Consider the following 22,059-nt stretch of genomic DNA (forward strand, 5'->3'; position numbering starts at 1 on the left):
ATTTTAAAAAGCATTAAGAAAGTTGACTCAAACAAAACCCAAGTCTTCATTTTCTAATTCAAAAATTTTTATGACTATACATTTTTAACTAGAATTTTATTTTAAAAAATAGTAAGAAAGTTGTTACAAAGGAAGTCTAAAAATCTTCGTTTGGGACAACTTTGCCTCTATTTTTTAAAACAAATTTTTAGTGAAAAGTAAAGGCTTTGTTTGGGATGACTTTATTATTATTTTTTACTAAAAAATTGCTTTAAAAAAGAAGTAAGAAAGTCATCCCTAAGGAAGCTAAAAAATACCTTAAAAACAACGAAAAACAAGTGGTCAAAAGCTGTTCTAAAGGAGAGAATATTAGGTACAGAGTGCGAACGGGGAGAACCGTCCGCACAAGCACTATACCCAGCTAGGTACTGGCACTCGGTACCGCTGGATACCCAGTACTTGTGCGGACGGTGCACACTCCACACCTAATAATTTTTCGTTCTAAAGGAAGCATAAAACTTATCAAAATTCTCTTCAAATAAGCAATAGCCACAGTTAAAAAATGTAGTTAAGAAAATGATTAAATAATTTGTTTTATTAATATTTTTTTTTAAAATATGACTACATATTATTAATATTTAATTATATTCCTAAAATAAAAAATAAAAAATTTTGTATTTTCTGCACTGTATTAATTAATAATTTAATGACAGATTAAACTAACCAAAAATTCTAATATAGATTGCAGATTGCGACTTCTCTTTAGCCTTTCGATTCATGCATTGCATAACCATGTGATTAACCCTAACTAATTAAAAATCTTAGTCTAATCACTTATTTAATGATCAAAAAGTACACTAAGTATTTTTTATTTTATCTTTGGTCAATTACCGAATCTTATTGATAACTTATCCCTAAGATCATTTTTATAATTAAGAACGATAATTACAGAAGAGCCTTTGACAGCTGAAACCGAGTGAGATATCCCATCAGATCTTCTAGAATATTCTTAGAGACATAACAATTATTTAAAAAAGTATATCGCCTGTACCAATTTGAAAATTATTAAAAATTAGTGATTATATCATTAAATTATAAATAAAAAAAGCTATGTTAATGTCCCTTTCTTCAGGCTGCAATGAGCTGTGATCAGCGATAGCGTAAGGGGAGGGTTTGTGCGTTTAAAGTAGCTAATTTTTTTTAAGGGAAATTTACATATATATCATTTTATTTTATGTTATTTACATATTTAACATTCAAAATATAAATATTATATGTCTATCACTCATATACAACTTTAATATTAAATATATCACTCATATAATTCATTTATATCATTCATACTATAAACTTTAATATTTCATTCCATGCACCTAATTTTGTTCTATAAGCGATAGATATGTAATATTAATGTTTTAGGTGTTAGATATATAAATAGTATTAAATAAAGTGTTATGTATGTAAATCAAAATTTAAAGTTTATTAGATTTATTTTAAAATTAGTATGATATATATTAATCCTATTTTTTATATTATATTTATTTAAATATAGATTTAGGATCCGTTTAGGATAGCTGCAACTTTTTATAAATATGATTATAAAACTATTGTGTAGAAAGTAATTCTTTTGAAAACTGCTGTAGAAAGTAAGGCTTCATTTGTGATGGTTTTCTTCATGCTTCTTAAAGTTACTTTCTAGTACAAAAATTAAAATGTAGTAGAAAGCAGCTTTGAGAAGCAGTAAAAAAGCTGTCCCAAATGAAGCCTAATTATTTATCATAAAAATTATCTAAAAGCTAAAAAAAAAGTGGTGAAATAGAAACTACGATTACAATCTTAAAAGTAAAATAGTTAGATTGCTATCCTAAATGAAGCCTTAATGACTTAAAGTTTTTATTAGAATATACTTATACAAAATTTTGGAACATGATATTCATTTTGTATATTAAAAACTATAATATTATTCTTATTTTTTAAATTTAAATGCTAAAAAATGTGAATTTTGCATTAGGTCAATGAACTCGTGAAAAATAAGAATAATTTATCTTTTGGTTCATCTTTTGATTGGATTGGATTGGATTAGATTGGATTAGATTGGATTGAAACGGAGATATGACACGAACACTTTTTATTGTGGACTTGGACTCAAACTTATTAATTTTTATCTTTTTTTCATGATTAACTTGCTTACTAGAAAAAAATTGAAAAAAAAATCTTCCAAAATTACTTAAAAATTATGTTTATGACACAAATTCGTGAGAGATACTTTTGCACCTTAGGTCATCTCCAACGGAACTGCATTCTCGTATTTGCAGTATTTGTGACAGTCCAACTGAGAGGCAAGTCAAATATTATTTTCACGTTTTAAACAATGCGATGTCAATATTGACTTCGCGCTGCTCATAGAATACGCTCTTGTTTGACATTTAGGTGGAGATTTGCAGCAACTGGAAACAGGCGATAGACGAATGTTGTTAGGTTCATTTAGAGATGCCCTTAGCAAAATAACTGTCATTTTCATAGAATATTAACAAAAAAAAAAAAAAAAAAAAACATTTTCAAACTTATGTAATTGTAATTTAAATATGTCATATTGTTATATTGCATATTTACCTAGCTCATCAATTGCATATCTAACTTCTGCTCGCCAACTACATCAAAAAGAGTACTAGAAAAGGAAGATAGAGACTCATTTGTTAAAAAAACTTAGTTATCCAAATATATTTGAATTACATTCTTTTATATGCTATTTTCATTAATTTATTTCATAAATAAGTAGAGAACAAAATAAAGTGAAATTTACATATATATCACTTTTTTTTTTTGAATTTGTATATCTAATATTTAAAATTTCATATTTACTAATATAACTATTCGATTTCACAATCTCATCCAAATTTATACATAAAAAGATGTATTTTAATTTTAAAAAGTTGATTTTAATGATATTTTTTAAAATTTTATGTAATTAAAAATTTTAAATGTTATAGAAGTAAAAGTAAAAATAATAAAAAAAATGAGTTATGCATATTCATAATATCATGATATGTGCATAAATCCCTCTAAGCCCTAAACTTTGAACTTATTTAGGCCTAATTCAAATTTGTTATCATCACTCTAAAGAGAGTTTATTGGTCTTGTTTTCTTTATAAAACACTTAAAATATGATCAAATTATTATCATTTATCACAAATACTTTATAATCCTATAGCCAACAATCATAACTCTTAAAAAATTATAAGTATATGATTAATTTAAAAAAAGATTTTTAATTAATCATATCATTAAAATATGATTTTTAATCAATTATATCATTAAAATATAATTATAAATAGTCGGTTTGTTTGCCCCTTAATTGGACAAAATTAAAGATAAGACTGTCAAAATCAGTTATTTTCAAAACCTAATATTGATAGGGATAAAAAATATATAAATAATTGGTTCAGCCCCTCTTTAAGCCTTCATTTCTTTCTTTTTTAAGAAGTTTATGGGTGGCATTAATAAAGCCACTGAAGATATTTGTTGGTTGGTTTGGCTGTTTGCTTCTATTTTTGATGCCATAATAGAGCTGTTTTTTTAGTACTGTTATAGTGATCAATTACGACAAATTTATATACACATTATATACAAAAGTTTCGAACTTCAAACCTCACAGCTAATAGATCAAAATGAGCTGCAAATGTTAGGGCTTGAAGCTAAAAGACATTGATGGCAATGCTTTTGATTAAGATTTTATGAGCTTAAGATCTTTAACCTAAATGAAATAATTTCCACTAATAGGTATATGTTTAGTGAGAATCTAAACAAGTTGCCATTATTCTAATGAAGATGAGACAAGTAAATTAGTGTGGAAGTGCGTTTGCACGTTAATTATTTCTATAGAGGTGAAAGTGGGGAGAAATTATTATGCGCGGAGTCTGGATGGGGAGAAAGCCGTCCGAATTTACTGCATATTTATAAAACTACAAATACTCAGTAAATATGCAACAATTCAAACAATTCTTTCCTTCTGAACTTTGCACAAAATAATTTCTCAAAAGTGGCAGCGGTGGTGAAATATTTAAAGGAGGTATGGATCTCATTGTAAACTAAATTCCTTGTATGTAGAAATGAAACAATCTAAAGATGATTTTTGAGAGTTTTAGGCTTCATTTGAGATGGCATTCTCCTTGCAACATTTTAATACAAAAATTTCTTGAACTCAATTTTTTTGCAATAAAAATATGCTTTAGAAATAGTAAAGAAGCTACCCTAAACGAAGCCTTAGACTTAGACTTCATTTGAGACGACTTTTTTACTGCTTCATAAAGCAGTTTTTTAATAAAAAAAATTATTTTTTGAACTAAAAAACTGCTTTAAAAAGCAATAAGAAAGCCGCCCCAAACGAAGGCTTAGTTTGAAACAGCTTTTCAACTGTTTCTTAATTTTATACTAAATAACTGCTTTAAAAAGTAAGAAAGTCGTTGCAAACAAAGTCTTAATGACTACTATGGATAGTTAAGATAAGCATGCTCTTAAACGAGAAAGAAGAGACAAAAATTTGGACATTATATTTTAGATGGCGATGACGAACAAATGAAATGATTATTCTTCCAAGAAGAGTAAAAGAAATCAAATCTGAAGTAAAAGAACAACTTAATGTACCTTGAAATAAAAAGAAAATTGAAATACTTAAAAGTTGATGGATGAATGGCAATCAAATCTAAAATAACTAAATTTTGGTAAGTGATTGAGAAAAGTCAGAAAAGAAGAAGATGGAATGAATTAACAATATAAGAAGATTAAGGAAAATTAAGACAATCCCTTTCTAAAAGGTGAGAAATTGGATGATCCAAAATTGATTTGTGATTGAAAGTGGTTGGGGCATACCCTCTCCTTCAAAAAGGGGGATTAACCGAAAGTTGAAAAGCACTTAAAAAGATAATCCAAAAATCTCTCTTCTAAAAAGGAGATTGAAGAAGAACCAAATATAAAGATGTTGCAGGAAAAATAACTTCTCCATCGAAAGAGACCGAGGTCGACCCAACAAAACACTAAAATAGCCTACTATAATTTCATGTGGTGCTCTAACCTATAGAATTACTTATAACATAAAAATTCACAATGCCCAACAAAGTGAGAGCTAATAATTATTAATCCCAGCATTAGATTATTCTAATGGTTAATAACAATAATAATTAAAAAAAAAAGATTGAAGTTAATATTCAAGCTTATTATACTGTTCCTGAAGGATGTGAAAAAAGATGGAGGAAGAATCACAGTAAAGCAGAGAAAAAATGGCAGTTTAAGAATGACAAGTGTGGTAGATCTCAGCTCGCATTAAGTCCACAGGTATGTGATCAGCTGCGTAACGCTCAGGGCCAAGATAGACACCGGTTTTTTCCAGAAGAGCTATACTTCCTTCCCTGCCGTATCTTGAAGAGTAGAGCTTCAAGTATTCAATGTCCTGGAAGCAATTAACATATAAAACTGGGTTAGTGAAACTGGAGGGCTTAGGGAGTAATATACTGAGAGCAATGTTATGAGTTTTTTACATGAAAGAAATATTCCAATCATTCCACATCAACATCATTTATTAACGATTGAAGAACTTAGATTTTTCCAGTATATTGGATAGCAAGTAAGCTATGTACTTGATGCGCATCTAGATATCAAGAAAACCTAGATCTAATTATGGGTGCAAACGAGTTGAGTTGAGCTCAAGTAGCAGCAAACTCTAACTCAGCTCATCAGTTAGAAGACTGATTCGAACTTGAGCTCAAGCTAAAATTGAGCAAAGAAATGAACTTGAGCCTAGCTTGTCCCAGGATTGAGAGCTCGACTCAAACTCGATGGCAGCTTTTCGATGAAGTCACAACAAACACTGCAGGAGCCTATGCGAAGTCACAGCGGTCGGCAGGAGCACTTCAAGAGGAACAATGGGCGAACTGGGAAAGTCATTGCGAGAGCCCGGATGAAGTCACAACGATCAGTCGATGCTCTTCAAGAAGAATGACGGGCAAACTAGAGAAGTCAATGCAAGAGCTCCACTATTTGGGGGAAATCACAATGTCCAGTTGGAGAAGAAGCTTTGTTGAAGAAGAAACAACTTATTTTTTTTTTTTGTAGAAGAAACAATAGGTTACAGGCTAAATTAATTGAGATCCAATAGGTGAAACTCACCATTTGTAGTTTTTTTGGGAAGCTCAACAGTAGTTGCAATTGCTTTCATTGTAATTGACTTTTTGCAATTTTTTGCAACTGCATTTAGAAGAACACCAAGCATTTTTTTAGACAATACAACTTTTGCATTTTTTTAAATAGATATAATTTACTAAAAGATTTTTAGTTTATCCTAGCCGCCTCCTGCTGTCTGGTCCCCCTTCACCTCCCCTGTTTTAGGCTCTATCGGAGGCTCTCTTCTACTTTGCCATCCCTCTCTTCACGAGATACAACACCCTGGTGCTCTCTCTAACCTTGACTTTCGCTCCCTCAGAACCCTTTCCAAATCTCAAAAATAGGCAACATCATTGGAACCCCTCTTGTAGTTGACTCCCTTACTGCCCAAGTTTGCATTCAAATAGATAAGAACTCAAAGCTCCCTTATGACAATCAAATCAATGTTGCTGAAATATTGCAAAATTTAAATGTCCAATACGATTGGAAGCCAACCTGCTATTCTGGTTGTGATTCCATGTTACATCCCCCAAACTTTTGACATGAGTTTGACTCACAAGCTCGAGTTAGGGAAGTTAACTTGAAGTTTTTGTATGGAAAAATCAGAGGCAGGAAGAATTCCCAATTCCACTGACCAAGGCACCTTCCACACTCATGTTGATATTGCAAATGCTTCCATTAGGCATTATCAGACTCTATTGAATGCCCCTCCTATCTCTAACACCCCCTCCCATTAGGCAAGAAAATCCATAACAATTTGATTCCCCTTTTCATTGCCCCGTTTCTAATGTCGGCATTAAAAAGGTTGTCTTCTCTAGCTCCAAGAACACCACCCTTGGGCCTGATGGCTACTCCTTTGAATTCTACTTTACAATTGGGAGGTCTCTGGTCCTCATGTATGCAAATTTGTCCATCACTTTTTCCGCAAGAGTTACCTTCCCAAGAAGGTTAAAGCAACTGGATTATCTCTCATCCCCAAGCATCCAAATGCAAGTCATATTAAAGATTACCAGCCCATCTCTCTTCGTAATACCTTCTACAAGATCATTGCAAAGATCCTTCCCATAGACTAAAGCCTATCATGCACTTTATTATTGATCGTGCTCAAGCAGGCTCTATGAAAAATAGAATGGTTTCGGATAATATTCTCATTGCCTCTAAAATTTTATTTGATTTCAATTCTACAAAGAGGGATAGCCTTTCTTGTGCAAATTTGATATATTTAAGGATTTTGACACGGTTTCTAGGGATTTTCTACTCAAAAGGATGAAAATTAAAGGGTTTCTGTTAGACCGCCAGTCAATAATGTACCGATTCAGCCGGCCCTAGGCAAGGGGCCGACCCTAGTTTACTTAAGATGGGCCAAGGGTGTAACGACCTGACCCAAATACTCAAACTAATGAGACGAGAACTGATAGTAGGACGATTAAGACAATTACTAAACTTACATATAACGGTACTTTCTAACAATTATTAACTTCTTACATTGTTTTGCTTATCCACATCAGCCAATACTTAGGTGATAAATAAGATACTATCCAAAAAAAAAAAAACTATAATAACTGCTAAATGAGAGACAAGTTTTCAGGGAAAATTAATGATTGACATCTCAGCTAATCGACAATTAGTGCATGCCAAGCCATCGACTTCATAAGAGCTTAATAAACAACTTCATCAAGCCATACCTTCAAATTCGGCTACATCACTATAGTATTCTCTCTTATTTTCTATATAGCTATGTATATAGCCAGTTCAAAGGCCCAATATGAATCTATAAATAGGGAGTTGAGGGTTGAGCTCAATTTATGAAATTTATGTCATCAAACTTATTTTATAGAAATTTCAGAACTTGTTACTCTAAAATTCTTCTCTCTCTGTCTTTGTTCACTTTTTCACCTTGTATTTTCAATAAAGTTGAGTGTGATTCATGGACAATTCTAGATTCAACAACAGATAATAAAAGTTTTTGGTATTTTGGTATTTTTCAAAGTCGAATGCCAACAAGTCAACTGGACTGTGCAAGAAGAGTTAAATGTGAAATAAACAAAAATTTTCACATCAAATCAAATAAAAAATAGCACCACAAACAACTCCAAAAAAATATAAATTACAAGTTGGGTTGGCCGGGTCATTTATTTACATCCCCATTCAACTGTATCACTATTTTAACTCTCAAAAAAATCTCATGCCAATAAGTAACACATATCCTCTAGCCTAATGATTTCGTTGCCAAAATGGTTATAACCGAAATCCTCTAATTATGTCACGTCAAATATATCACTATGTTCATTCTAAAAAAATCACACTAGTAAATATGTGGCAAGTATCTTCTAACTAGGTGACTTTATTACCAAATGCCACCATTAAATAACGGTATAATCAAGGCCCTTTGATTGTGTGCTTTTGCTGCAAAATAAAACAATTAAATTACGATTATGCTTATAGCCTAGATGTTCCCCAATGACTCTGAATCCCCTGAGTGGTGAATTGTATGATACATTTGATAGAGTACAAAGCTTTTTGCTAGCTAAAGTTGACTTAAATTTCATTCTATAATACAAACATTTATCCCAGGCCTACAAAATCCAATTAGATGATGTAACTAATAGTTGTTCAAAAGGATCCTTCGACCAATTGGGACGAATACCTTTATTAAGGGATGATAGGATAATATGACATTTATTAGGTTTGTCATTATACTCCAACCATTCACTTTATATTAACAATAGTAAATTGCCTTCAACTCTAAAATCAAACTCCTGCTATCATACACCAAGCACTTAATGTCACTTTAACAACTAGCTTTAATCTAAAGTTCTTTATTGCCACTAAGAAAGGTAATTAATCATAGTAGCTTATCTCTATGAAAAACTTGGAACTAAATCTATTTTCGTAAGAAATTTTTGAAATCTCTAAGTAGTTTCTAATATGCAATCCAATCCTCATGAAAAATTTGACCCATATCGACCTAAAACTCTCTCAGCAAAGCCGGAGTAGGTGACAAGATCGGCAAATTAATTCTTGTGTTTATATGTTGTTTGCATATCCTCGTTAATAGCCCAACTCAATATTTCCTCAAATTAATGAACTCGTGCTTTTCCTCATGTTCATCCAAGCATTCGGAAAATTCTTTCATTCATAGATACGGTTGCCAAGAAGATAAAAGTCATTATTGAGAACATTGCTCCATAATTAACATGTCATGCCAAGTTTTCTAGCCTTATACAAAGATCTAGATCATCTAATGATATCCATGCACAAAGAGATCAAGGCATCTGATAGGAAGTGCTTGTATTCCCAAGCAATCCTAACCCAAATCAAGTATCAAATAAAGAAAAACTGCTGTCCACAGCAGGAATACAGCCCAAACCAGAGAAAATCTGAGAGAAAACGTGGGAGAAACGTAGGAAAAATAATTGCAAACACTTTTATTTCAATAGAGGATTAAAAGCACTTGCAAGATACAACTTTCCTTCAATTCGAGAGGAAGGAAGAACTCTCCAACGATCTCCGGCAAAGCCAAGAGCCCAAGACAAAAACTAGATCTCAAAGAGAAAACTCAAATTCAAGATAACCCTAATTTTTCTCTAAACTCCTCCTTATACAAAATTAATCATAAAGGATAATAATAAACTTCCTAAAACAGCCCTCACATTCAAAATTTCCCTCCTAAACCTCCCCCCAAGCGCCCACGTGAACCTCACGCTCCGCCCGCCCCTCTGTTTCTCCGCCTGGAGTAACAGTGGACCGGTCCGGGTTGGACCGGTCCAGCCGGCCCCTCCTGGGCCGGCGTAACAGCATCTAAACTAGATAATGGTGAAAAGTCAAATATTAGGCCAAATCAGACGAGCATCACTTTCAGTAACTTTGGCATGTAAGGCATAAAGCCTTATAATATTAAACTATAAAATAACAAACAACCCATCAAATATATTTAGCATACCTGCAAACCACTAAGCAACCTCTCAAGCCTGGCTGAAGCAACTGGCTCATTTGAAGAAGAAAAGACTTCACCAGGATAAAACAAGACTCCATCACCTGGAGGCAGACCTCGTCGAAATCTTATCTACATCGAAGTAAAAATTGTATTTGAAAAGACATTTACAAAATAGCCTGTTGAGCTGATAGTCCACTACTGGAAATAATTAATTGATACCACCTGACAAACATTTAAGGCCTAGCACTTTAGTAATGCCGAGAAAAAGATTCTTTTTACAATCTGTTAAATGGTTGTTTTGAAGACCTAATGGTCTACATAGTCTATATATTAAAAATATTGCATTCTAGCTCATCAATTCTCAAAACTGAATAACTAAGTTAAAAGGTTTTCTTAAACCAATATTGCAGTGGAAATAAATAAATAATACTGGCATGTACCATAATTTTTATCTAACCCAATATCAATAAATAACCAAGTAATATGTTTAAGAAGTAACATTGTTTGTTTATTTTCTGATGAAAACTACCTCAGCACTGGGCACCGTCGCCTTTTCATAACAATTTGCACCCCAATAAAGAAAACCTGTGCCACCCTCTTTCCAGACTCTCCACATCACGGCACGATGTTGTGTGCCACGCATCCCAAGGTGCAAATTTGGATGGGGATCAGTAGGGCCCATACAGACATATGTCCACCATTCCTGCATTCCTGACAAGGAGAAAACTGAGTGACCGAACTATATGCTACTAGAAACTATGGTAGATGCAAGATAACATAGCACCTCACCACATAAAGCAGCTCGCTCCTTAATTTTTTACCAAAAAAAAATTGAGCTTACACGCCATATGAATTTAGGGACAAAAATTCATGTAATTCAGTAGAAGAAACATAATTAATTAATCTATAAACCCTATATAAACAAAGCTTTCTGACAAAGCAGTTCGCTTCTTAATTTTTTTCCAAAAAAATAGAGCTACACGCCATATGAATTTTAGGGACAAATTCATGTAATTCAGTAGAAGAAATATAATTACTTAATCTATAAATACCCTATACAAACAAAGCTTTCCGATGAATCAAAGCAAGTGAATTAAAAATCATCTCCACCCACATTTAGCCTCTGACTTTCAAACTTTACAGAGCTAAAACTTACATTTGCCTCTTCCAGATATTGTCATGAATGAAGTATTACTCGACCAGAAAAGGAAAAGTGAGAGAGCAAAATTACTGTAGTAAATCAAGTATGCATCCACCACTGAATTATTTAATTTTATTTCCTTTGTTACACAAACTATGCTCATCCCATATTCATCATATGCGATGGAATGGTTACTCGTCACAAATTTCCTATTCTTATCGATGGTTACCACCCCATAAGCCCAGATTCTAATTTTATCAAAAGAGCTGTGTAAAGAGTTCTTTCAGGGTGTCCATGCGCTCACTCCAATGTTTTAGTGCAGCATTGCTACAAAATGCTCAAAACAGTCCTAGGAGGAAGAGCATTACTTTTTGTTATAATTCATAGAATTTGAGAATGGTAAAAATACATTCTAATTATTATAGAAAATTATCCCTATTTATAGATCTATACAAGATGTCTTAATAAAAATAAATAACTTCTAATTGATACATAATTGCCTCAATATAATCCTTCCTAATTCAGCTACCCAAATATAGAAGGATATTGGCGTGATCCAGGTGAGCCTCCCATAGATTCTCATCCTGATCGTGACTAGTTCTAGATACTGGGCCCAAAAGGGTCTACTCCACTGGTTTGAGTGATGTCAAATCCAATTGAGGACCCATCTTCTTCAAGGAAACCCTAACATTTATTGAATCTCATCCACCTTGATGATTATTCCCTCATCTGGTTATCAATGATTAACACTATTATCCAACAACATTCAAAGCACCTAATGTTCACAAGCTTTCATCATGCTGCAAGAGGATCTTTCCTAGCTACAACATAAATTTCTCTATAATTGTAAATTTTTCTTACAAATGACGCTATCAATCATGCAGAACTTTTTTCTATACATCACGTCATCAAACAAAATTCACTACGACTTCTTGTCTCCCTTAATAACCTTTTTGGTTTTGTACTTAATTTGGATGGAAGCATTATGTCATGATGATTTCTTCAACCAACTGTTTCTTTATGATTCAATTATGATTTTTAGGCGCCTAACTCTCCCCTTTCAACATGAATGCTCACCCTCCATATTAGCATCTCTTCCTAACTCCTTCACAGTGTAGCTACACAGCTACTCACATTTCCCGCATCCAAGTGTTTTATTTCATCTCCATTAGCAATTCTTCTCTCTCCTTACCTATCCAAAGCTCTTAATGACCAAAACATGTCACCATGAGACAATAGGGCCTGCTATCAGATATCTTCAATAGTGATGCTTTTTTTCTTCAATTAACTCCAAAGATTTTTTTTTTAATTAACTCCATAGATTGATGATTAATGCATGGGATGAACCTCTATGGTCTACTATGCCCCTCTTAACCCTTTTTCTTGTGAACTTGATCAGGGATGCATACATGGATGCGGTGAGGATTTCTTTAACCAATCGCTATATGAGACTTACTCCTTTCACTATGAAGCATTTAGGACTATTGGTCACCTCCCTTTCCCCTTTTCATCATGGTTATTCCTAACCTAAACTCTTATTATGGTTTTTGATTGACTAACCCTTTCCATTTTGACTCAGTTCTCACTATTAAGCACTTCCTCACCCCTCCCTCATCAATCTGATTGCTCAAACTCCCTTCCCCTCCTATCAATCTAATTCTAGAATGACCCTCTACATCTTACTTTCATACGTGTATACTTCTCCTCCTCAACTATTTGGCATAAAAATGATTGATCATTATTCATGGCATATACTATAACCTACCTACAAGGTGTTTTAAGCATCTTAATGTCATTCTTGACTATTCAAAATTTTCTATATTTTTTATTTAATTCATGAAATAACCTCCATAGATGGTCTTTAGCCTAAATGAGAAAAGTTGAGCATAAAAAATAGGATGACAACAAATTCTAAAACTATTGAAAACTGAAGAAATGAATACAAATTCAATCATATTCAATATTAATGATCACTATTTTAAGTATTTGAATTTGTTTACTACCATTCATATTAATTTACTTTGTTACTTCTTATAAAATGTTTCATATTTATAAATTGTGGATAAGGCTGATGAAGATTATAATGACTGAAATTTCTAAGAATTTGAAAAGTGAATTTTAAGTATTGTCTTCAAATTAGGTTTAAGACTCTATACCATAAGTTTAAATTAGATTACAACAATTAAAATAATTTAATTTTAGACAACACTACTATTTAAATGTCTCATACCATTATGTGATAGAATTGTACAATTTTATTACTTTTTTTTTTTTCGACATTGTTTTTAACAAACATTATTACTTTATGTAGTAATCTTTTTAAATGTTTAAGAGTGTTATACACATATAGCACATATATATGAAATGCAAGTCTTGAATAATTAATTAATAATAACTCCACTTCATTTTGTGTCTTGCGCATCATAACCAAAAAAAAACTTTGCACTTCTAAACACTAGCTGCCATGATGGCATATCCATCCTCTCCAAGAATGAGAATGGTCTCATGCAAGAGATAGAGCTCTTTAACCGTGTTAATGCAGATCAAGACAGCATTACACTGAGTGGTATATCCCAGCAAGGCACCAAGCTTTGTTTTAAGCCACAGCCTGAAGGTCTTGCGTGGAGAATACTGTGGTGTGTTGCCATGAAAGCCATCGCCACCATCTGAGGCAGTGGAGAATATTGTGGGTAAATGAGGTGGGGAGGTGTAAGAGATGGGCATTGACAATCAAGGAGACTTCTATCAAAGCACGAATCCAATAAGCACAACATTTGCCACGAAACTAAAGTAGGTGTTTTGTCATTCAAGGCCACAGGCATCACCTGAGCTAGTGAAGGAAAAGAATGTGGGAAAAGAATATGATTAAGAAACAGGTGAAGCAGAATAATTGCCCAAAAAATCAAGGGGAAAAAAACAGATTTCTTATTGTATCAAGCATGAAAAGTAACTTTCCCTATATATATATATATATATATATATATATATATATATATATATAAAGGAATAGAGAGAACAAAAATAGCATCACTATAAATTGCACAAAGGTGAGAGCTAAGATTGACACATGCAATGTTTGATAAAAACAAATTGTTGAATAAATGAGCCGACCACAAAAAGTTGAGTAAACCTAATCATGATGATACTGACACATTTTTTCTAGAACCAATCGATTATTCCCTAAGCTAAAAAAACCTAACATGGCGCAATAATAAAATTCCAGAGCCATAAAATCTCAATTCTAATAAAAGCCATAAGTGAACTGACACCTCCAGTCATTGTAATGCTAAAAGCAGACATTCACTTCATAACATTATAAGTATTATGAGCAACGCCCAACTTTTCAATAAAAAAAAAGGTAGTACGAGAAACAAAATATTAAATAAGAAAATTGATGAAACTGTGAAGGGGCATATCTGTAATAAAGCATTACCTCACCATTCTCTGACCGTAACTCAGCAGTAATATCTTTGACCAAATCCTCTCGAGCTCCAAGAACCCACTCGCTACAAAGTTCAGTAAATATAAATCATATGCAAAACAAAGCAAAAGAAGAATAAAAATACTTAATATGCGTTTTACGTTATGTTATCTAATAAACTTTGGTACTGAAGATGGAGAGGTAAATATAATAGTTTATAAAAGAACTTCCAGAAATCACTACCAAGCCATCTAAAATCAACTAGTGACATATACAATGTTTCGGGACGCCTCTCCAATTTGCAGATACTTCAATGGAATTAATTGTGCAGTGAAACTTCGGTCATGATCAGTTTAGGATGTTTTACAAACATTTATCTAATAGAACAATGGACAACAAGAATTTTTTACAAAAGCTTCTTTACAAAGAACATATGAGGATTATTCCGGGACTATAGAATATTTTACAACACTCAGGTGTGTATGATACTTCGAAACACAAAACTAGATCAAAATATGATACGATGGAGATTAAGGTTTCTTTCAAAGAAAAATAGAAAAAGAGGGGCTAAAAAAAGGGTACAAAGTAGCTGCCACTACGTAGTTAAGCCAAGAGCTAAAAAGTTAAAACCCTTGAAGGAATGGTAAAGGTAGTGCATACCTTGTACAAAATATTTGAGTGTGGGGTCGTAAGAGATTTGGAACTTTAACGAATGCCTCAAAGGTACCAGGAGCATAATGCACATCACTAGGGCCTGCACAGGTCATTAAATTCCAAAAGATGCATCAACCCTAAGAAGCAATTTTGATCAAAATCTTTAACAAAGAGTAAAAGAAGTTTAGCTAGGTGGAACACTGTTGATAAACAAAACAGTAACAAAATATCACATAATGTAGAACATGATACAGTGGAACGAGAAAATTTAAAATTTTTCCTCTGAGACTGGCAAGTAAATGAATGAAGCTCCCATCCATGTAGGGTATAGAGAGGGCTTGATTATGCAACTTTACCCTTATATTGAAGAGAATATTTTCATGACTGGAAACCGTGACCTCTATGTCAAAATAAAGACAACCTAACCACTGATCCAGGCCCACCCTCTCTGTAATGAGAAGATCTAATTGTTATTAATAATCAAGAAGATGGAGAACACCTTGAATTAATCATCTAACTTTTCCTCCAAGTAGCCAAAAGTTTGTGATAGTATGTGAGCGTTAACCTTAAGTATCAAGCATATCTCCATGAGTTTTCTCATGATCCACAAAATTTTCTGAACCAATCAAAACCAAATTAATTTCAGATATATTTCAAATATCTCTTTCACTTTTGGCCCATCTTTATGTTTTGATTTTGAGAATTTATCAACAGAAGTCCACTTCCTGATACCTAGTATAATAATACTGAATTACTCATATCCAAGCTTTCACAAGTGCAATAAAAAACTAAAAAATAGTGATTATCACTGCAAGCTACGCCAAATGAGGCTGAAAAGAGAGTTCATTTATTTGATTCATTTCCACTCAATATTTACATCTTATTTTTTCCATACAAAAGTTGTACCAGCGCACGTTAAAAGCAAAGGTTAAAAAGATTCACACAGACCACCTCTCACTTCTTGTCAAAATTTCCAAATATAAATATACGCCCAATAACCTTTTTTTTAAAGACCACATTGTGATATTCACTAGTTGACTTAAAATACATATCTTAAAAGATTTTTTTTTGGTCAACATAAAAACCACGGGGTAGAAACTCCCCCTTTTAAAAAAAGGAACCATTAGTGTAGACAAATGCAATTAACTTTTTCTCACCACAGCAGTAAGTAATCGCATTACAACTGATGTTTCTCAAACAAAAGTATGTACAGCAACTTTTTTTTGAACAAATTAGACTCATAGAACACAGTTCACTTGCCAATATTTCTAAATATAAATATGAGCACTGACTTCTTTATTTTGGAACAAAAAAAGACCACGTTTTCATAGATATATCGTGATACTCACTAGTTGACTTTAAAATACGTAGTTTATCAGTTTTTTTTTTATAGCAAAGCAAGACCCGATAGAAATTGTATCTTTTAAGAAAAAGGAATCATTAGCGTAAACAAATGCATTCAACTTTTTCCTACCGCAGTAGTAAGTCGTAAGGACGCGTGCATCCGGCGCATAAGTCCTTATTTCCCTAGACATGCTACGAATCACCTCATACTGCTCCGCGTTCAATGGCTGCAACATAAGCATTATGTTTAGCGAATCATTAATGATGAGTAAAGATGATGTAAAACGTAAAACAATTGGTGAATTACTGCATAAGTGCATAGGTTTAAAAAAAAAAAAAGGAATGCTTTATATAAATAACAAATATGAAACCTAATCACATTATGCCTAGGCAAATTATGAACTTCATGGTTCTGCATCAGTCGGTTATCAACAAGATTTTATGATAGCAAGATAAAAAACAGCTTGCATTGAATATCCATACCTCGTCCCACAAATAAAAGTAAGCTTTTCCCCAATGAGCCTTGTTCTTCAATATCTCTACCTCCTTCCTCAAGGAATCTTTTTCTGCATCACTGTTACTACAGCTACATGTCAAGAAAACCAGAATAGCCTTATATAGTTCAACAACAGTCTCAACTTGCACGCAAAGCATATAGAGTGAAAAGCATACCCAGAGAGAATGGGATAGTAAGGTACAGCATATGCCGCTAATCTTAGATTGGAATAGTATTCATCTGACTTGGGATGATCCGCTATTTTAGACAAAACAGAGCAATGATTGTTCAGGAATGCTATGGTTACAAAAAAAAAAAAAAAAATTTACAACCAAATAATTTCTCTTTCATTTCCAGTAAAACCAATCATAGTACATGTAGCATAAGCCAATAGACGTGACAAATTACCTCGCCAGGGACAAGTGTAAGCTAAGACGCGCATACTATCACCCCATCTACAAAAGAATGGACTGATCCTATACTGAAGAAGCCACCTGAAATGCTGATCTAACGCATCAAACCAGCCATCAGTGCCATGTTCTACCCTAAAGCGGTCCTCAATCACAGTTTCAGATATCTAAACTTTAAGTCAAGAAATACTCAATTGTCTCGTTAATGCAACATTTTACTCATTATGTAAAACAGGGTAAAGAATTCTAAGATAAGCATTTTGACGAGACTTTTGACTTGACGAATAAATCATGCTTTGAATTTGTCACAAATTAACAACTGATTTTATAAGTATAGCCGTTCCTTATCACAAGAACATGTTCATATTCCTTGGCAATAATGCTAATCAGAACTCAACAAAATGCGACACTGCAAAAAATCACCATTATCGCTATTAAAACCAGAATGAAAAAAGAAATATTTAACTGAACAAAACCGTGCAGCTCCAACAACATGAAGATAGTAATGTGGGATACACCAATTACCGCTGGAAGGGAAGGTGTTATTGGAAGGGTAAAATCCCACACTGTAACGGTTATCTTTAACAAAACGGATAGATTTGTCAAAGCATCCTCATCCATCATTTCAGTTGAACCATTATCAGAGGAAAATTCATGGAACATTGGTGAAAAAAGTATTCTTCTCAAAACTGATGTTGTGAATTTTTCTCTCTCCACCTAAATATTACAAGGCAATTAATAGTGCACGTGAACATATTTAATAAAAATTTCCATTGCATCAAATATAAATAATTCGAACTTACCAGTTCATCCATTGTTCTTCCATCAACTGGATCAACTGAATCAAGGCAGCTTTTGAGTTCTCTATATAGTTCAGACTTCTCTAATTTAGGCATAGATTGTGATGTACATCTGAAACTAGAAAATATGATAAACCTCAGCATACAAACTGAGATAAATAAAACTAACAAAGAATGCCAACTAAATCACGAAACACAGTCTAACGAGGCAAATAATTATAAGCTAGACTATTGCAGGCATAGATTGTGAGTTAGCCAAACGATTTCAAGAAGTTGTTTGGCGAGTAAGCATCTTTACTCTTGAATAAATGCCTCTTAAATAAATGCAAGTAAAATGACTAACTAGATTTTGGAATAATAATAATGAGAGTATTAATTTCATAAATGAATTTTATTCTATTTAACTGAAAAGTGATATTCACTTGATACTGCATTCATATGCCAAGTAAGCTAACTATGTGGGATTAAACAACCCTAAATGGGCCGACTTACCCCACCTCTCCCTTCAAAGCACTAATGGAAACTACTCCTTCATATTGACCAGGTGGCTGTCCAGGAGGCACATCAACAGAAAGCCAGATTGCCGTAGTTTCTCTGTGCGAGGGAAAAAAAAAAAACTGTTAGATCGCTAATGGAAAACTGAAGGCTTCAAAAGGTCATCGTCACCTGGATTCAATTTTAGATATTATATGTAAAGCCAATACCCAGGAAGCAAGTTTATTTGAGAGACCGGTAGATCAAGAGGAACAAGAGCATCAGGCACACCTAAGATAGGTACCACACGGCGCAAAGTTAAGGACTGACCCACTGCCAACCTGCTAAGACAATCGTAACAAAAATAATGAAAAATAAGGGTAAAAGAAAATTTTCCAGAAAAAAAACTAACCTATCACCAGAAGAGGAGCACAGGTCAGTACAGTGCATCTGTACGGTACCAGCAATACCAGAACAAGCCCAAGAAACTTTGGGGCGCAAAACTATTTGAACGCTTTCTTTCTCATTTCTTGCAGCCAATAGAGATATCTTCAACGAAAACTCATCATTAGAAACAATTGTAGAATGATTACATATATAGGGACAGAAAACAAGAAAAGTTGAAATGCAATTACCACGATAACCATCAAAGAAAAAATTAAATTATCATAACAAACGGAACTCCCATGGGCAGCAGCATTAAAAAAAACAGTTAGAAGCTTCAGCACGAAAAAATCAGATGCCTTAAAATGAGTAATATCATATAAAAAAATCTTGGAACAAAAAAAAATCCATATTCCATCTAGCCCCACCACCTCTAACATCAACATCAAGCCTTTATCCCACTATGTGGGGTCGGCTACATAAATCTTTTTTCTCCATTGTATAATGTTAAGAGTCAAATGCTTATTTGAATCTAATAAAGAAATGTCATTTCTAATATTTTATAACCAAGTCTTTCTAGGTCTACCTCTACCTTTCTTAACATAGGCCAAATTTAATACATCTACTCTCCTAATAGGGTCTTTAGAAGGCCACCGTTTTATATGGCCAAACCATCTAAGGTGACTCTCTCTAATCTTATCTATTACTAAAGCTACTCCAACCTTCACGGATATGCTCGCTTCGTATCCTGTCCCTAAGAGTAAATCCACTCATCCACCTGAGCATCCCCATCTCAGCAACACTTAACTTAATATTATGCTTCTCTTTAATGTCCAACATTCTGCTTCATAAAGCATTGCAGGTACCACCATCTTATAAATTTTTTTCTTAAGTTTGAGTGGTACTTTTTTATCACACAACAAATCCTCTACTTCAACCATCTGACTTGAATTCTACTAATAATATCTCCATCTATTTCACCATTCACTCAGAACAATAGACCTAAGATATCTAAAACTAGTACACTTATTAATGACTTGATCGCTCAAAGTCACAACCTCCCCCCCCCCCCACCCAACACTCCCATCTCCATTCAGTAGGTCTATTACTACTAAAATTACACTCAATGCATTCGGTTTTAGATCTACTCAAACAAAAAACTTTATACTCTAAGGTTGACCTCCATAATTCGAGTTTACCTTCAACTCCCTCTCTAGTCTTATCAACAAGAAAAATATCATCAACAGAAAGCATACATCAATGTACATCCTCTTGCAAATGTCTAGTGAAAACATCCATGAAAAAAGATAAGGGCATAAGGATGATCCTTGATGTAATCCAACTGAAATAGGAAAATACTTGGTCAAACCATCTTGTGTTTGAACACAAGTAAAAGCTCCTGCATACATATCCCTAATGACTTGAATATAAGCATTATTAACCCTTTTCTTTTCTATAACTCTCCCTAGCACTTCTCTTGAAACTTTAGCATTTGCTTTCTCTAAATTAATAAATATCATGTGTAGATCTTCCTTATTCTCTATAAACTTCTCCATCAACCTCTCAATAAATGAATAGCTTCCATAGTAGAGCTACCTGACATGAATTCAAATTGATTTTGAGAAACATTAGTATCATGTCGTAACCTATACTCCATAACTCTCTCCCAAAGTTTTAAAGTATGACACATCAACTTAATTCCTCTATAATTCTCACAATCTTGTGCATCACCTTTATTCTTAAAAATAAGAATCAACACACTCATCTGACATCTTTTTAGTATTCAAAATAATATTAAAAAGTTTAGTAAGCCAAGAAATTCCTTCATTTCCTAAGCATTTCCACACCACTATTGGAATATTATCAGGTCCACTAGTTTTTCCACACTTCATTTTCTTTAAAGCTCTACCACCTCTAAATCCTATTAAATTAACACCCAATGACCTTCATTTATGACCGCCTAAATGATGGAAGAGTGTAACAAAACCAGTCATAGTTTTCCTTTCATCAAATTCTTAATGAGAAAGTCATGGCATTCCGAAATATGCAGGTTTGTTTTTTTTTTTTTTTTATTCAGAGTTAGACCTTAGTTTCATAAGTAGCCAGGTTTTGGGTGGCATGTACATAATTTTTGCAACAAAAAAATATCCATTTCCCTCCCACCATATAAATATAAAAAAAACTTGCATGGAGCAACATAGTTATTAGAATTGACTAGCAATTAGCATGAATCTAAATATCTAATAACGTAATTCAAAACATATTTCTCCAAACAAAATCAAATAAAATTGGGTGCAGCATGCACCCACTCATCTTAAGTAAATATTTAAATATCAACTGCAGCTTTATGAGATTTTAGATGCAATGCCATATCTAAGAAAAGTGTGTAAGCTACTAAATTAGTTTAGAAGTTTAGATTCTAACAAACATTGAAATAATTTAAAATGTTCCTAAGAGAAAGATGTAGGTGCTTGCCTTGATCAATATGCAGGCAACTTGACCACTAATAAAATTTGCAGGAGAAATGGGCTCAAGAACAAGCACGCAAACAAGGATGGGATGAATGCAAGTGGATTTTAAAGGAAGCCAAGGTCCAAAATGTTGTCAAATCTCAACACTTTGCATGATGTTGTTATAACATTAATTATTGTAATCTTCAGTTTAAAAAGTTAGATAAAAGTTAATTGGAGGTTAGTTTAGTTGGAAGTTACTTGCAATGTGAATAACTAGTGGTTGATGGTTCACTATCCATGCAATAATGATGTAGCTAGCCATCCTAAGTTCAAGTCAATGATGGCCTATGATGTATAGACAAGAACACAACACAGACACGAGATACATCAATTATTAAAAATATAGGACA

General features: G+C 33.2%; 1 protein-coding gene across 17 annotated transcripts in view; it reads right to left on the reverse strand.

The window, feature by feature from the left end:
* Nucleotides 1-5,076: 5,076 nt before the first annotated feature.
* The window catches only part of LOC110104675, a 31,948-nt gene continuing 14,965 nt past the window's right edge, over nucleotides 5,077-22,059 (reverse strand). For 4 of the 17 annotated variants that reach the window (XM_028695780.1, XM_028695779.1, XM_028695781.1 and 1 more), the window contains 13 exons: nucleotides 19,043-19,153; nucleotides 18,831-18,932; nucleotides 18,342-18,456; nucleotides 18,055-18,255; nucleotides 17,537-17,705; nucleotides 17,305-17,386; nucleotides 17,116-17,218; nucleotides 16,763-16,859; nucleotides 15,295-15,388; nucleotides 14,647-14,719; nucleotides 10,602-10,775; nucleotides 10,079-10,201; nucleotides 5,077-5,425 (listed from right to left, as the gene is read on the reverse strand). In XM_028695780.1, coding sequence (XP_028551613.1) covers nucleotides 5,264-5,425; nucleotides 10,079-10,201; nucleotides 10,602-10,775; nucleotides 14,647-14,719; nucleotides 15,295-15,388; nucleotides 16,763-16,859; nucleotides 17,116-17,218; nucleotides 17,305-17,386; nucleotides 17,537-17,705; nucleotides 18,055-18,255; nucleotides 18,342-18,456; nucleotides 18,831-18,932; nucleotides 19,043-19,153 — 1,606 coding nt within the window. In that variant the 3' untranslated portion in view covers nucleotides 5,077-5,263. Of the gene's footprint in view, nucleotides 5,426-10,078; nucleotides 10,202-10,601; nucleotides 10,784-14,646; nucleotides 14,720-15,294; nucleotides 15,389-16,762; nucleotides 16,860-17,115; nucleotides 17,219-17,304; nucleotides 17,387-17,536; nucleotides 17,706-18,054; nucleotides 18,256-18,341; nucleotides 18,457-18,830; nucleotides 18,933-19,042; nucleotides 19,157-19,224; nucleotides 19,362-22,059 lie in introns of those variants that run through there. The other 13 variants (XM_020833890.2, XM_020833888.2, XM_028695769.1 and 10 more) reach the window with 12 other exon arrangements.

The sequence above is a fragment of the Dendrobium catenatum genome, unplaced genomic scaffold (assembly GCF_001605985.2).
Source record: "Dendrobium catenatum unplaced genomic scaffold, ASM160598v2 fragScaff_scaffold_72, whole genome shotgun sequence".
In the NCBI taxonomy this organism is placed as follows: Eukaryota; Viridiplantae; Streptophyta; class Magnoliopsida; order Asparagales; family Orchidaceae; genus Dendrobium; species Dendrobium catenatum.